Genomic DNA, 13,786 nt, shown 5'->3' on the forward strand with positions numbered 1-13,786 from the left:
CTAGATCAGGGTGTTGCAAATATATAAAAATGATATGATAACGTGCAGATTCTTAAACTACAAAATTACTAAAATTGAGCATATAGATACGCGAGATAAAATGAGAGTGTTATCATAGTTCACTACCAAAGTTTAATTCCACTTTATACATACATTCATGTTATGACCTAGTTTTCCATTTTCTGACTTTTGCTGTTTGCTACTTAGCTGGAGGAACTCATGGTGGTATTACTGCAAATGTAACAAGCAAGGGAGCACTCTGGTAACCAGCAGGATGGCCACTAATAGAAATTCATATGATATGAACTATTGATAACTACTTCAGGAAGGACTATCTGCCTCCAGCTAATAATTCCTATATTACCACCAAACTAGTAGTTTTTAACCTGTTTCACAGAGGAACTGAATTCTGGTAATTTCACTCAGCTGTGGTGTCAGTTTAATACATTGCTCAAAAGAAACTTGCTTTCACAAGGCACCTAAATGCTTTTTTAAAAATTTGTTCAAAGAATGTGGGGGGCATTGGCACGGCGATCTTTATTGTACATTCCCCTAGATGCCCTGAGACATATCCTAACTCACACCAAGTCCTGTTCACCCATCATCCATGTGCTCACTGACCTACATTAGCTCCTTGTCTGGCAATACCTCGACTTCAAAATTCTCATCCTTGTTTCCAAATCCCTCCATGGTTTCACCCCTTCCTATCTGTGACCTCCAGCCCGACAACCCTCCGAGAACTCTGTGCACCTCCAATTCTGGCCTCTTGCGCATCCCCGATTTTCATCGCTCCTCTGTTGACAGCTATGTCTTCTATTGTTTAGGCCCTAAATTCTGGAGTTCCCCTGCTAAACCCTTGCGCCTCTCTACTTCTTGCTCCTCCTTTTAAGATGTTGCTTAAAACCTACTTTGACCAAGCTTTTGGTCATCTGTCCTAATATATCATGTTGCTCAGTGTCAAATTTTGTTTGATAACACTCCTCTGAAGAGCCTTGGGACATTCTACTATGTTAATTGCAAGTTGTTGAGAAGGTAGTCGTGGGCCACCATCAACTGCTGTTGTCTTTGTAATGGTGTAGATAGGGGATTCAATGATTTTTATCCAACACGGAAGGAATGACAATGAAGGATGGTTTTGGCTTGGAGCAGAACTTGAAGGTGATGCTCCTCCCGTGACATTGCTGCTCTTGTCTTTCTCTGTTGTAATTGGGAGGCTGGGAAGTGATGTGAAGTTGGCTTGGTGAGTTGCTGCATTGCATCCTGTAAATAATACATACTGTGAAGGTAGGGACCGTGGGAGGGGGTTGAGCAGGATTGTCCATTTGGCTTTTCTGGCTGAAGATGTTTGCAGACACTTCACTCTTCTCTCTTGCACTTGTGTGTTGGACTCTGCCATGGTTGAGGGTGGGGATGCTCATGGAGCCGCCTCGTTAGTTGCCTGATTGTCTGCAACTATTGACTGGATCTGGTCGGGCTACAGAGCTTATCTCTGTTCTGCTTGGCTCTGTCTATAGTATGCTGTTTTTAAAAAATGTTTAGCATGCTACACGCCCTTTTTAACTTCACTAGGTTGGAACCTCATTCTAAGATATCCCTGGTGCGGCTCCTGGCATGCCCTTCTGCACTCTCCATTGAACCAGGTTTGGCCTTCCAACTTCATGAAGGAATGAGGGGTGTGTCAGCCCATGAGGCTGGGGAAAGCAGATTGCATTTCCCAGATAATTATCAAATTACTGGAATCCATTATGACTCTTAAATTCATACTTTTTTTTAAAAAAGGATATATATATCTATCTCCTTTCTCCCACACCTGTCAGTCCAAGTCCATCACGATAGATTTTAGATTTCTTACTGTCTCATCTTTGTTCCTTTGATCTGTGTGAAAAAACAAATTGCCAGTAATAGCAGAACAAACTAATAAAATGCAAGATTAAAGATGTTATTGCTATTTGACCTTGAATAAGTCAAAGGAAGATTTGATGCAGTGTTCATAGTTGACATCATTTCATTCAAGTGCTAGCTTTAATGCAAATATAAGTTTTTTAAAAAATAAATAATTAGTGAATGAAAAACAGTTGACTTTCACATATAGAACAGTGTTGTGCTTAGCTTGTAAAAAGCAGAAACAAATTGTGCCAGATTTGGCTGAAATTGTGTAATTTTTCTCAAGGATCTTTTATGGCCTGGACTTGCTATTGGCAGCTTGTTTCACCGACCACGTGCGAACTTTCTAGTGACGGTGAGGGGAATAGACGAGCTAGTTCTGCCCAAGAGTGGAATTTCATACATTGTTGAAAATGTGAGTAATTTTCCAGCATTTTGTGTGTGACTCAGTTAAAGGAAGATTCTTGCACTGAAGATAAAATGGAAATTGATTTATTATAATGCTTCATAACCTAGATAGAAAATGTGGACTTCAAAACATTGACTTGATTTCAATTCATGACTTAAGTAGAAAATATACAGAACAATGAGCAAAAGCAGAAATTATGACTGAGAAAGCAAATTTTCAGGTGTTAACCTCATTCTATTCATCTGAAACTACAGGGTTATTTTTATGATGGGCAGATTTGAGAGTATAGCTACCTAACTGGTTTGTATGTGGTCTAAACTTGGTGTTAAATCTACATTACCTAACTAAAGTACTGTTTGTAAGCTTCCCAGATGGCTTAGTGGATAAGTACATTGTCCACTGTGGAACTGAACAAGGGAGGCACAAGATCTAATCATGGCCTATCCTGAGTTGGCTGGTATCAGAGGGGGTGCCCCACATGATCTCAATGCACCTGGGCTGGGAGAATTCTGTCATCATTCCCACTCCTGATTGCTGTTCAGTAAGTCTGCTGTGAAGTGTTTTCTGGGAGTAACGTACAAATATTCAGAACATGAAACATTAATCCATTCAGCTCATTGAAGCTCATCCCTCTAGTACTCTAACTCTTGTGGCCTAGCATCTAACTATATTTTAAATGTCCTAATCTTTGTCTTGGTTAAACTTAGTATTAGCAATGGGGGTTTGTCTGGTTATTTTAATTTTTCTATTCAGTGGTTACTTCCCCAGTGTAACCATTAGGAATTTTCACTTAACCAATCATTTATGTAAATAGTTTTTAAACAAGAGTGAGTCCTATTTAATGTTCTAAATGTATTGATTCAGATTTGCAATTCTGAAAATCTGCTTGCTTTCTTAGAACTGATAATTAAGCTTCAAAATGGATGCTGAGACAGTTTCACACACGGTTGGTGGTTACTTATGTGCAATCTGCAGTTGTAAAGAAACTTCCTGAAGATCTGCTACCATGCCTGTGAGGTTAATGTAAATCGTTAATATAGCAACTGAACATTAACCACATCCAAGCTATTTTGAGGGGTAGAGCAGGAGACTAAAAGGGAACTGCCAGGGCTACTATCTTGGTGTATTCATATTACAGAATTGCTTTAAGAAACTGCTCCACAATACTGCTTGAGGCTTTCAGTGCTGCAGAATCCACCCCATTTTATATTGTCTTGAAGCCACCTGAATGAGTAATGTAGCCCCACTTTTTACCATTTTATTTCAATAAACCAAATATTAGAAACAAAACAAGTTGAAACAAGAAAACTGACATTTAACAGTCCAATTGTGTTTTAACTGCAACATTTTTTTTAAATCTTGGAAAGAGGAGGGGAAAAAACATGCACTGGTTTTGGTGTATATTCTCAATGCTGAATTTACAGCAGGGTTCTCTGACAGCATAGTTGTGCATATTTGTCCAGTAATTTATAAATCTATAAAAAGAACAAGAAAAGACCATCAAGCCTATCCCATCGAGACACTTTGCAACCATGTGTAGCATTGACCCACCCCATAACTGTAGAATCTCCTGAGAGGTCAAACAAAAGGAAAATAATCTGTGGCTAGTTCAGAGAAAAACTCTGGAAATTCCTCTGACTCACTCTGGCAAAGCTTCAAGAGGCCATGATAGCCCATAACCCCTTGTGGGTAACTAGCAACTTAGTCTCTAATAAGAAATATCCTCTTCATTAAAGAATTTTCCTTTTTAAAGGTCTATAGCAAATTCATACCAGCATGCTTTGGTAGTCCTGTTTCAGAGGGTGATGACTCTGAAAATAAATATTCCTTGGCCACATAACCTAACTCCTTACCTAATCATTTTATATGCATGGCCTCTAGCCTTACCACTCTCCATCTAAAATAACTTAGTCAACCAAGCTGAATCAAATTCCTTTTGTTTTAAAGAAATCTCAATCATTTCATCTAAGTCTGCATTCTCCTAAGTAAATGGTTTTAACTCTTGGAGCCTATCCTAGTAATGGATACTTGAAGGCTAGTTATCATTCTGATTGTCCTTCTCTGCATATTCTCTAGAGCTTTAAAATCTAGCACCATGTGTAAGGACCAAAACTGTTCACATTATTTCAAGCTAAGACATACCAAAACCATATAAAGCCCAAGTATAGTGCTATTTGTTTTATACAGTTATATCGTCTGAACCCCAATTTGTCTTCCCTGTACCCTCCTCACAATGCTCGTGAACTTTTAATGAGTTATCACCCATTAAGCCCGGTCTGTAACCTTTATACCTTGCAGGGGTACCAATTAAACATTTGGAGTTTCCCAACCCCAAATGCATGACATTGCACTTGTCCAAATTTATTTCATCTTCAAATTGCTCCATACCCTATCAACCTCCTAGAGCCTTGTATTTCTCCCCTACCCTACCTGCACCCGTTCATCCTCTGACTCTGCCTTTTTGTGTGTATCTTCACCCTACCATTGATGACAGCCTTAAGTCATCTTAGCTCCACTCAAGAATTCTATCCCTAAACCTGCTCTGCCTCTTCATTTCTCTCCTTTTAATACTTTTTCAAAACTCATCTTTTTGACCAACCTTTTGGTCATCTCCTAATTTTTCTCTCCGTCTTGACATTCATTTCCCTGTATTTCCATTTGTGGAGCACCTTGGGATGTTTTTTAATGTCAAAAGTGCTATATGCAAGTTGTTGGACATCTGCTACACATGTGCCTATTCCCTTAACTTATAAAATCCATAGGCTGTGTGCAGTTTAAATAAGTTGTTAACTCCTGTGCATATTTTAATGTCACCAGCAAATTTACATATTCAAATTATTCATGAAAATGCATAAATGTGCATTTTGACACACTTCAGGTCCGAGGCAGATCCAGGATAGGGGCCAGCAGAAGTCTCGAGGGGTAACTCTCTCCTTTTTCTGGCTTGAGTCACTTTCTCTTTACAGCTAAGGGGCCAATGGCAATGTGTGCTCTCAAGTTTTGTTTACTTTACAGCATTGCTGCCAAAATTAGGCCTGCCATCATAAGATGATAAGAAATAGGAGCAGGCCATATGGCCCCTCGAGCCTGCTCCGCTATTCAGTAAGATCATGGCTAATCTTCGACCTCATCTCCACTTTCCTACCCAAGCCCCATATTCCTTGAATGGCAGCAATACTCAGTTAAATGTAGTATTAGAATTATGCCTACTTGAATAATCAGCTGTGTTCCCTACATGCTTCTGGGCTCTTTCTCTCTGTACAGGAACAGTTCTGCCTTTCAATCCTTGTCCCTGGTTGACAGTAGAGTCTGGTGACACCAGCTGAATTGAACAGATGTTCCCTTTTCTAAGGACTGAAGGGTGGGGGGGGGGGGGGTGACTTTAGCAGTAGACTTCCTTGGAGGATTTGTGTAACCAATTTGTTTTGAAAGGGACCCACAGTAACACATTTGTTGCAAATTCTTATTGTTGCATAATCTGTAAATGGCTCTACATGCATCCTTATGTACTCTGAACATAAGGGAGTAATTTGTGCATGATATTTATGGTCCCACCAGCTGTTAACTCTCTAGTTTTCATATAAAACTACAACAGTACCATAATGATCTAGGTTTTTGTATTCTACTGTCTGCTGTAATAAGAATTACCACCTGGTTTTGTTCATTGTCTAGTTGATGCATAGTTTGTTTGTCAGGATGATGCAAATTGAGTAATTCTCTTGGTCAGTAATTTAAAAAAAACTGACACTTATTGAGCTGTTGTAGACAACTGATTTTTCTTCTTGCTATTTGCAGGTGAGCATTTGTAGCAACTTTTGGAAGGAGGGGGGTGGGGAAGAGAGATGACAAATCCTGCTATTGGGTCTTTCTGAATTTTTATGCCTTTAAACTTGTACCATAATATAGCAAATCACTTAATCCAATCTGAAGAGCTTTAAAAATGATTTAACCTTTTTGTTTCATTGTAGCCAGTCCCTTTCACTTTGGATAGTGTTTCAAATTCTATCCACTCACTGTTCTCTGAGGAAACACCAGTGATTCTGCATTTGGCCCCTAGTGAGGAGGTGAGTCTGAAGGATATAATCTGACCAGTGGTTAGCATATTGCAACTTTAGCTGAGACTTTGCAGAAAACACAATATACATCTGTAAATATTGGTATATACTGTTGAGTAAGTTCAATAAATATGCTAATGCAGAAATTCCAGTACTGCATCTGTTCAGGCTGCTTTTTGCTTTGCTTTTCCAATTTTCTCCACTGCTGAAGACAGTAGTTCATGTTGGAGTATGGTTCTATAGGAACCTACAGTTCTCTGATACTTCGATCTGAGAGTATCAGCAAGTTCTTCAATCCTGTAGGCTATCACAGCTGGTCATGATCTCAAGTGTCCACACATATGCACTTCTAGCAAAGGTCACTGAATAATGATCAGAAATGGGAACCAAGGCTGATTTCTGTATTTCTCCTTTGCCAGTCCAGGATACTAGGGCAATTTTAGTGTCATTGGGTGAGAGCTAACTCAGCACAAACCTGTAATTGAACTTAGGAGCTTGACATTTTTGTTTGTGAAACTGTGAATGATGACATGATTGACTTGCAGCTTGTGACATTTTTACAGCGACTGTACATGGTGGGGAAAGCAAACACCATTTTTGAGGATCTTCCTGTGACATTACGACAGATGCGGAATCGGTTGTTCCAAGATGACTCTGTTCTGAGCTTCCTTCCTCCTAATTCTCTGAATAAAAATAACGAGGTAAGAGGAAGTAGGGGATTTCACATTGCAGGTACTTTCTTTTGTAGTGTGCCAGTAATTCTACAAGACAACGCCCTAACTGTAGGGTAGTTCTAGCTGGACAAGCAGTGGCATGCTTATCAGTTTTTCAGCTGCTTACTTCTTATCTCTCTGCAACACAGTCAGATGTGCTGTTTTAGCTGGATAAACCTCAGCAATATTCTTATGCACCTTGGCCAGAGGGGTCCCTAAACCTTAGTGATCCCAACTTGCATCTAAGTTCCCTGGACTTGGGCAAGTGAAGTGTGCAGTTGGTCAGGCAAACACAAATTCTACTTCTGTAGATTTCTCAGTAGCTTGGCTCAGACTCTTGAACATAGTGATGGGTTTGTTTGTGTCAGATACCCAACTAACCAAAAAGTATCTCTGCGAAACTTTAATAGGAACTTGTAGATAAACTCACTACGACGCTTTTTCTATAACATGCAAATGACTGTTCTATGTTTTCTAAGCTTTGGCTGTGTTTTTTAGGGTTTTTTTAAGCTACTGGCTGGAGTTTTTCTTTGTGAAACCCTTCTCAGCTTGTGTGTCACCTCTTTGAGGAGGTTAGTCATCATAAAGCATTGGCTGGTTTGGTCCCCATTAACATGGGGACAGGAGTAGGGCATTCAGCCCCTCGAGCCCGTTCCGCCATTTGATAAGATCATGGCTGATGTGTGGTCTAACTCCATAAACCTGACTTTGGCCCATATCCCTTAATACCTTTGGTTGGCAAAAAGCTATCTATCTCCGATTTAAAATTAGCAATTGAGCTAGCATCAATTGCTGTTTGCGGAAGAGAGTTCCAAACTTCTACAACCCTGTGTGTGTGTGTGTGTGTGTGTGTGTGTGTATAGAAGTGTTTTCTAATCTCACTCCTGAAAGGTTTGGCTTTAATTTTTAGACTGTGCCCCCAGTCCGAGAATCCCCAACCAGCGGAAATAGTTCCTCTCTATCCACCCTATCTGTTCCCCTTAATATCGTATAAACTTCGATCAGATCACCCCTTAACCTTAAACTCCAGAGAATACAACCCCAATTTGTGTAATCTCTCCTCGTAACTTAACCCTTGAAGTCCAGGTATCATTCTAGTAAACCTACGCTGCACTCCCTCCAAGGCCAATATGTCCTTCTGAAGGTGCGGTGCCCAGAACTGCTCTCAGTACTCCAGGTGCGGTTTAACCAGGGTTTTGTATAGCTGCAGCATAGCTTCTGCCCCCTTGTACTCTAGTCCTCGAGATATAAAGGCCAGCATTCCATTAGCCTTATTGATTATTTTCTGCACCTGAACCGCTAAGTCCCTATGGACATCCACTGTTTTTTAACTTTTTACCATTTAGTAAATTCCCTGTTCTATCCTTTTTTGATCCAAAGTGGATGACCTCACATTTGCTGACATTGAATTCCATTTGCCACAGTTTTGCCCATTCACCTAATCTATCAATATTCCTTTGTAATTTTATGTTTTCATCTACACTGCTTACAATGCCACCAATCTTTAAAGACCTGAGTCTTCCTGTATGCCTAAACTGAGGACCAAAGCAGGTGCAAAGGCCTATATGGTCAAAATAGTAGTGGGTTCAGTTCATTGACTGATTGTTTCCAGGTAAACTTCACCACTCCCTTTTCTCACCACCGCCCCCCCCCCCACCCCCCGCACCATCCCACCCAAAAAAGTATCTGCTAAATTTGTCACACCAGTTTGAGCTAGATTACCTATATTAAATGTATTGCTCCACGTACCAAAGAATTCACGCCAAGTAGTCTTCTTGGAGGAAGAGGGTGATTTTCAGATCAGTAATGACTGTTCTAAATCCAATCCCTCTTTATCCACCTTGCTGAGAACAGCTTAATCCAGCTTAAGTTGTTCTGAGGAGTGGATCTGCAAAAACAACAATGAATTTTGAACATTAAGTGCTGATTTGAAAATCATCCCCTTTCCTCTTCCAAGAGCAATACCAGGTGAGATTTCTTTGGAATGTCATTCTCTGCATACAATAGAGGAATACTATATACAGGTAGGTAATCCAGCTCATATTGGTGTAACTAACTTTTCATAATGTACCAGGCGATCAAATATTTGAAACTTGTTCTATAAACATTAGATACATAAGAATTCTTGAAGCTTGGACTCAGCAATGATTAAATTGCGTCAGATGGTACGTGTTAATGTAGGAGTGAAACTTATGCGACACACTTGTAAATAACATTAACGCACGCCTATAAAAAGCATATTGTATGTAGGTTACTTGCATGTTCATTAAGTTAATGTAGAGCCAAGGTTTATTGCGAGTATTCTTGGAAATTTTTTAAATAGTTTCTCTAGTGAAACCTGTACAGACACCCTCAGACACTTATGGACAATCCCAAATAACTTGCATTGTAAGATACAATCTGCATCGTGAAACCACAGACACTTGCAAATTACTGATTACAGACTGCCTTCAATGCACCAAGTCCATTTGCAACTTAAAACACGGCACACAGGTCAGTGTGAGGCAGCAAATGTGAAAGAAACGGCATTTGTGGAATGCAGATCTCTTTACCCAGCATCCATAGGGGCAGAGGAACGGCTGTTTTTCCGGAATTGAATGATTACACAGCTCTATCCCAAGGATACGGCAGTTTCTCTGCCACTATGGATGCTGGGTAAAGAGCTCCCCATTCCACAAAAGCTGGGAACTGCACTGGGCAGTCCTTCAAACTCAGTTTATCGAGCAGCGTGCCATCTGACTTCAGGTGGTGGATTCCTTTTTTTTTCCCCATTCCTGTCAAATATCAGGTATTTCTAATTTAAAATGGTATTAAGTGCAGAGCAGAGGAGCACAGGTGCAGTGTGTGAAAGAGGCCATGCAGGAGGAAAGCACTGGTCAGACTGAGCAACAGGTGCAATGCACAAGCCGAGCACTCAACCCAACTGAACATGTGAGCGGCTGGAGAGTGGGCAAAAAGTAAAGCTGCGATCGGAGGATCACATCTCGCTCCCACCAGTATGTCAGGTACTGATGAGCTGCTGACAACCCCCTACCCAACCCCTTACCCACCCCCCTCCCCTTCATGCATTAGCAATTGTAGCACTGAGGGATGGGGTCCACAGGATATTAATCACCCCCCCCCCCCAATTTATCTTGGATTTCCCATGCACTGTGGCCCTAAAGCAGCCACCTCGCCCTGTGGAGGCTGCCAACGTAGCAGACCCCAAGATCAGGACAACCCTCCCTCAACGGGAAAGGACCCTGGGATGGCAATGAACTGGGAAACCCAACGAATAGAAAATAGAACTGAAATCACATCCTGCTGGCAGGGCTCCAGAATTGGGCACAATCCCAGGTGGGGGTGAAAAAAAAATGTTTCTGGAGATACAGCCAATCCCAGGATATATTGGTCATCTGGTTTACTGTACACACTGACCACTTTGAAAATGACACCTCCAAATAAAGGACACCTAATGCATGAACCTTGGGTGTCCCTAATTTACAAGTTTCACTGCATTGTAGAATATAGCATTCTAGGTTTGTTTTTCTTGTAAGGATTCTAAAGGCTTTTTTGTTTTTGTAGGTTGACCTTCTGTTCCTTTCAGAACTGCAAGTTCTTAATGATATTTCTGCATTGGTAAGAATAACTTTTCAGTATATTAAAAATGACTTTTTAATGCAGGTTATAACTTTTTCCTTTTTCCTTTTCCCTCCAACTTTTTGCTTTATACTGAATCTTCCTTTAACAGCTGCCACTTTAGGCCTCCCAGTCTAATATTTACAGGTGAAAGATGAATGTGACACACTGTAGTGAGCACTGTGCTAAGCAGTGTTGGCTGAGCACATAATCAGCAAAATTGCTATGAAGTTAGTAACAGGAAGCTCTTTGACTTGAACACACAGCCATCTGGTTGTGAAGTTAGCCTTGTTTCCTGCAGTGTTAAGCTATTCCATATATTTTCAGTTTTGTTCTGACAACTTGTATTTACAGCCAGCATATCTCCAGCAATGACTTCTCTTCCTGTCCCTGCATGGTTACCACCACAATAATCTATCCTTGGCCCCCCTCCACTCTCTTATTAACATGATGGCCCTTGGTGATATCTTTCATGTAAGTAGAGTCGGCTTCCATATGTATGCTACCTCTTCACTACTTTCGAAAATCACTTGTTACCAGATAGCTTGACTGATGCTAAGTTGTGGAATGATTTTTAAAAAAAGTTGCTCCAACTGTACATAAGGAAGACTAAATCGAGGATTTTCAGTTTATGCCATAAACCTTGCTTCCTTTCCACTGATTCCAGTCATTCGCTCAGGCTGAATCAGGCCATATAAAAACTTGATGGTCTGTTCTCCCACAGTCGAGTTTTAAACCTTACACCCTATCAATCACCTTGCTTTCACCTCTGCAGTAATGCCCATCTCCATCCTATCTTGATTTCTTCAATGTCCTCTTTGACTTCCCACTTCCATAAACTCCAACTTATTCAAAACTGAGTGTATCCTGTCCTACACTCAATTCCATCCACCTGCTACATCTTCCCTTGTTGGTTTAAACAAGATCCTTACCCAGCACATTAAATTTTAAATCCTTGTTGTCCTCATCACTGTTTGTTCACCCTCAAGTCATGCTACCTCCACTCCCTTAAACTGTTGAGTTCAAAAATGCTTCCCAGCCAGGTCCTCCAATTAATCCATTGTATACCACAAGTATTTTTTTTATATAAAAAGGTGAATTTTAATATGCTGAACCGTAGACAAAATATACCTTTGCAAACTCTTCCAGCATTGCACCCCTTTCCATACTCTTAATCCTCTAACTCTGGCTTCTGTGTGCCCCCTCTTTAAAGCCACTTTTGGTGACTGGGACTTCAGTCACCTCAGCCCCACTCTGGAGCTCCTTCTGTAAAGATCAGTTTCATCTTTCCATCTTCTTAAAACCTGTCTTTCTGATCAAATGTTTGGTGCCTTCTTTTAACATACTTTCCATGGCTCAGCATCCATATCTTTTTTATTTTTCTCTCCATGAAGTACTGTGGGATCTTTTTCTATATTAAATATGCTATATAAATGCAAGTTATTGCCTGGCAGGAAAGTTGAATGCATACTGCTTTTGGTGTTTTGAATAGTTTGTTCTACTTTACCAGTTGGGTTGATCAAAAAGGGATGTGATTGTTTGATTTTGAAGCTGCAAGATGTTTGCCAACATATTCCTCATTCCCAAGTTAGAACATCTAAGTGGCAGATTTTGAAACCTTTTTCTCTCAAAGAATGATTTACTCAACTTTTCAAAACATATCTTGGCTGTAGTTCAGCATGTTAAAATTCATTTTTTAATCCAAGAGAAATACTTGTGGTATGCCAATGACTTAATTGGAGGACCTGGCTGGGAAGAGTTTTAGAGCTCAACAATGTAAAGGATCAGAGATGAGAGTTTTTTGTAGTTGGTAAACAGTTTGCTGATCAATTTACGTCAGTTCATCTGTTAAGCTCATTATGTAATTCAGCGAACCCCCTAAGCCAGTTTCTCCAGTATACAACTCAGAATAGCAAGAAATTGAATAAATATGGTGATATTCGATGTTTCCACTTAAAGCTTAAGAGCAGTGGCTAACTTGTTTGTGTGGAACAAGGTTAAATTAAGATGCCATAAATGGTGAAAGGGGGTAAGTGACATTGGGTGGAACTTTGCAACTGTTAAGGGTATCCCCAACAAGACATTCAGACAATCTAAAGGTATCTTTCCAGTTCAAAAATCAAATCTTAGTACTTCAGGAACTTTTTTAAAATTTGTTTTTCATTATTTTACCTTGGTTCATATTGCTGTATTTTATTTTGTTATACACCATTTACAGAAGTATGTATGTATTGAACTTTTGGGTATTTGTACATACTAACATAGTAGTAGTATTATACTTCAGGACTAGTGTTTTTATGACAATGGCCACATTGTGGGTGTAGTTGATAAATATAACCCCTGTCAACTTCAGAACTGAAGTGAAACCTTTAGTCCATGAATAATTGAATGCAAATAGTTTTTAAAATATGAAAAGCTTAAACATATAGGCTATTTAAATTATCTATAGTTAACAAGTAAATGCAACTGTCAGACTGTCTTTACATTGTGATGCCCAGGCTCCACCCTTTACTGGCATAAAGAGAACTTATTTCTATTAATGAGAGCCTCTTGCCAGCAAATTTCAAATAAATGAGTACAGTTGTGATATAAATTAAAATTGCATGCCACTTGGTTCCCTAACCTAAAGCATACCATCCACGAAAGAACTGACCTGGAATTCACATTTTGAATCTCAGGATGAGTCCACAGGCTACTGCTCAAACACAAGTGTTTGTTATTGATGTGCACCTGTGGAACAGTAATCCATGTCTGGAGGCTTTATGATCATTGTTTTTGAGTGCTACCAGAAGAAGATAGAATGTACATATTTTTGAGTACATCTGTTGGACTCTTTCTGCTAGTGGCAACAATACTACAACAACTTACATTTAATGTAGAAAAATGTCCCAGTGCATTTATGCCAGAGGAGGGGTGACCAAAAGGTTGGCCAAATAATTGGGTTTTAGGGAAGGCCTTAAAGGCAGAGAGGGTAGGTAGAGAAGTGGAGGGGTTTAGTGAGGGAATTACTTTAGTGGTAGAAGATATGTCTACCAGTGGTGGGCATGGAGGGGATGCATAAGAAGCTGGAGTCAGGAACAGAGTTCAGGAGCATGTTGTAGTACTGG

General features: G+C 40.0%; 2 protein-coding genes across 3 annotated transcripts in view; one reads left to right on the top strand and one right to left on the bottom strand.

The window, feature by feature from the left end:
* The window catches only part of atp6ap2 (ATPase H+ transporting accessory protein 2), a 32,581-nt gene that overhangs the window by 6,126 nt on the left and 12,669 nt on the right, over positions 1-13,786 (top strand). Inside the window, exons 3-6 of the mRNA XM_067992880.1 lie at positions 2,171-2,299; positions 6,262-6,357; positions 6,912-7,049; positions 10,626-10,679. Coding sequence (XP_067848981.1) covers positions 2,171-2,299; positions 6,262-6,357; positions 6,912-7,049; positions 10,626-10,679 — 417 coding nt within the window. The remainder of the gene's footprint in view (positions 1-2,170; positions 2,300-6,261; positions 6,358-6,911; positions 7,050-10,625; positions 10,680-13,786) is intronic.
* LOC137327254 (uncharacterized protein CXorf38-like) overlaps positions 118-13,786 on the bottom strand; it is a 75,454-nt gene continuing 61,785 nt past the window's right edge. For both annotated transcript variants that reach the window (XM_067992883.1, XM_067992882.1), the window contains one exon: positions 118-1,875. The gene's annotated coding sequence lies outside the window, so the exon portion shown is untranslated. The remainder of the gene's footprint in view (positions 1,876-13,786) is intronic.

This window comes from Heptranchias perlo, chromosome 11 (genome assembly GCF_035084215.1).
Source record: "Heptranchias perlo isolate sHepPer1 chromosome 11, sHepPer1.hap1, whole genome shotgun sequence".
Classification (NCBI taxonomy): Eukaryota; Metazoa; Chordata; class Chondrichthyes; order Hexanchiformes; family Hexanchidae; genus Heptranchias; species Heptranchias perlo.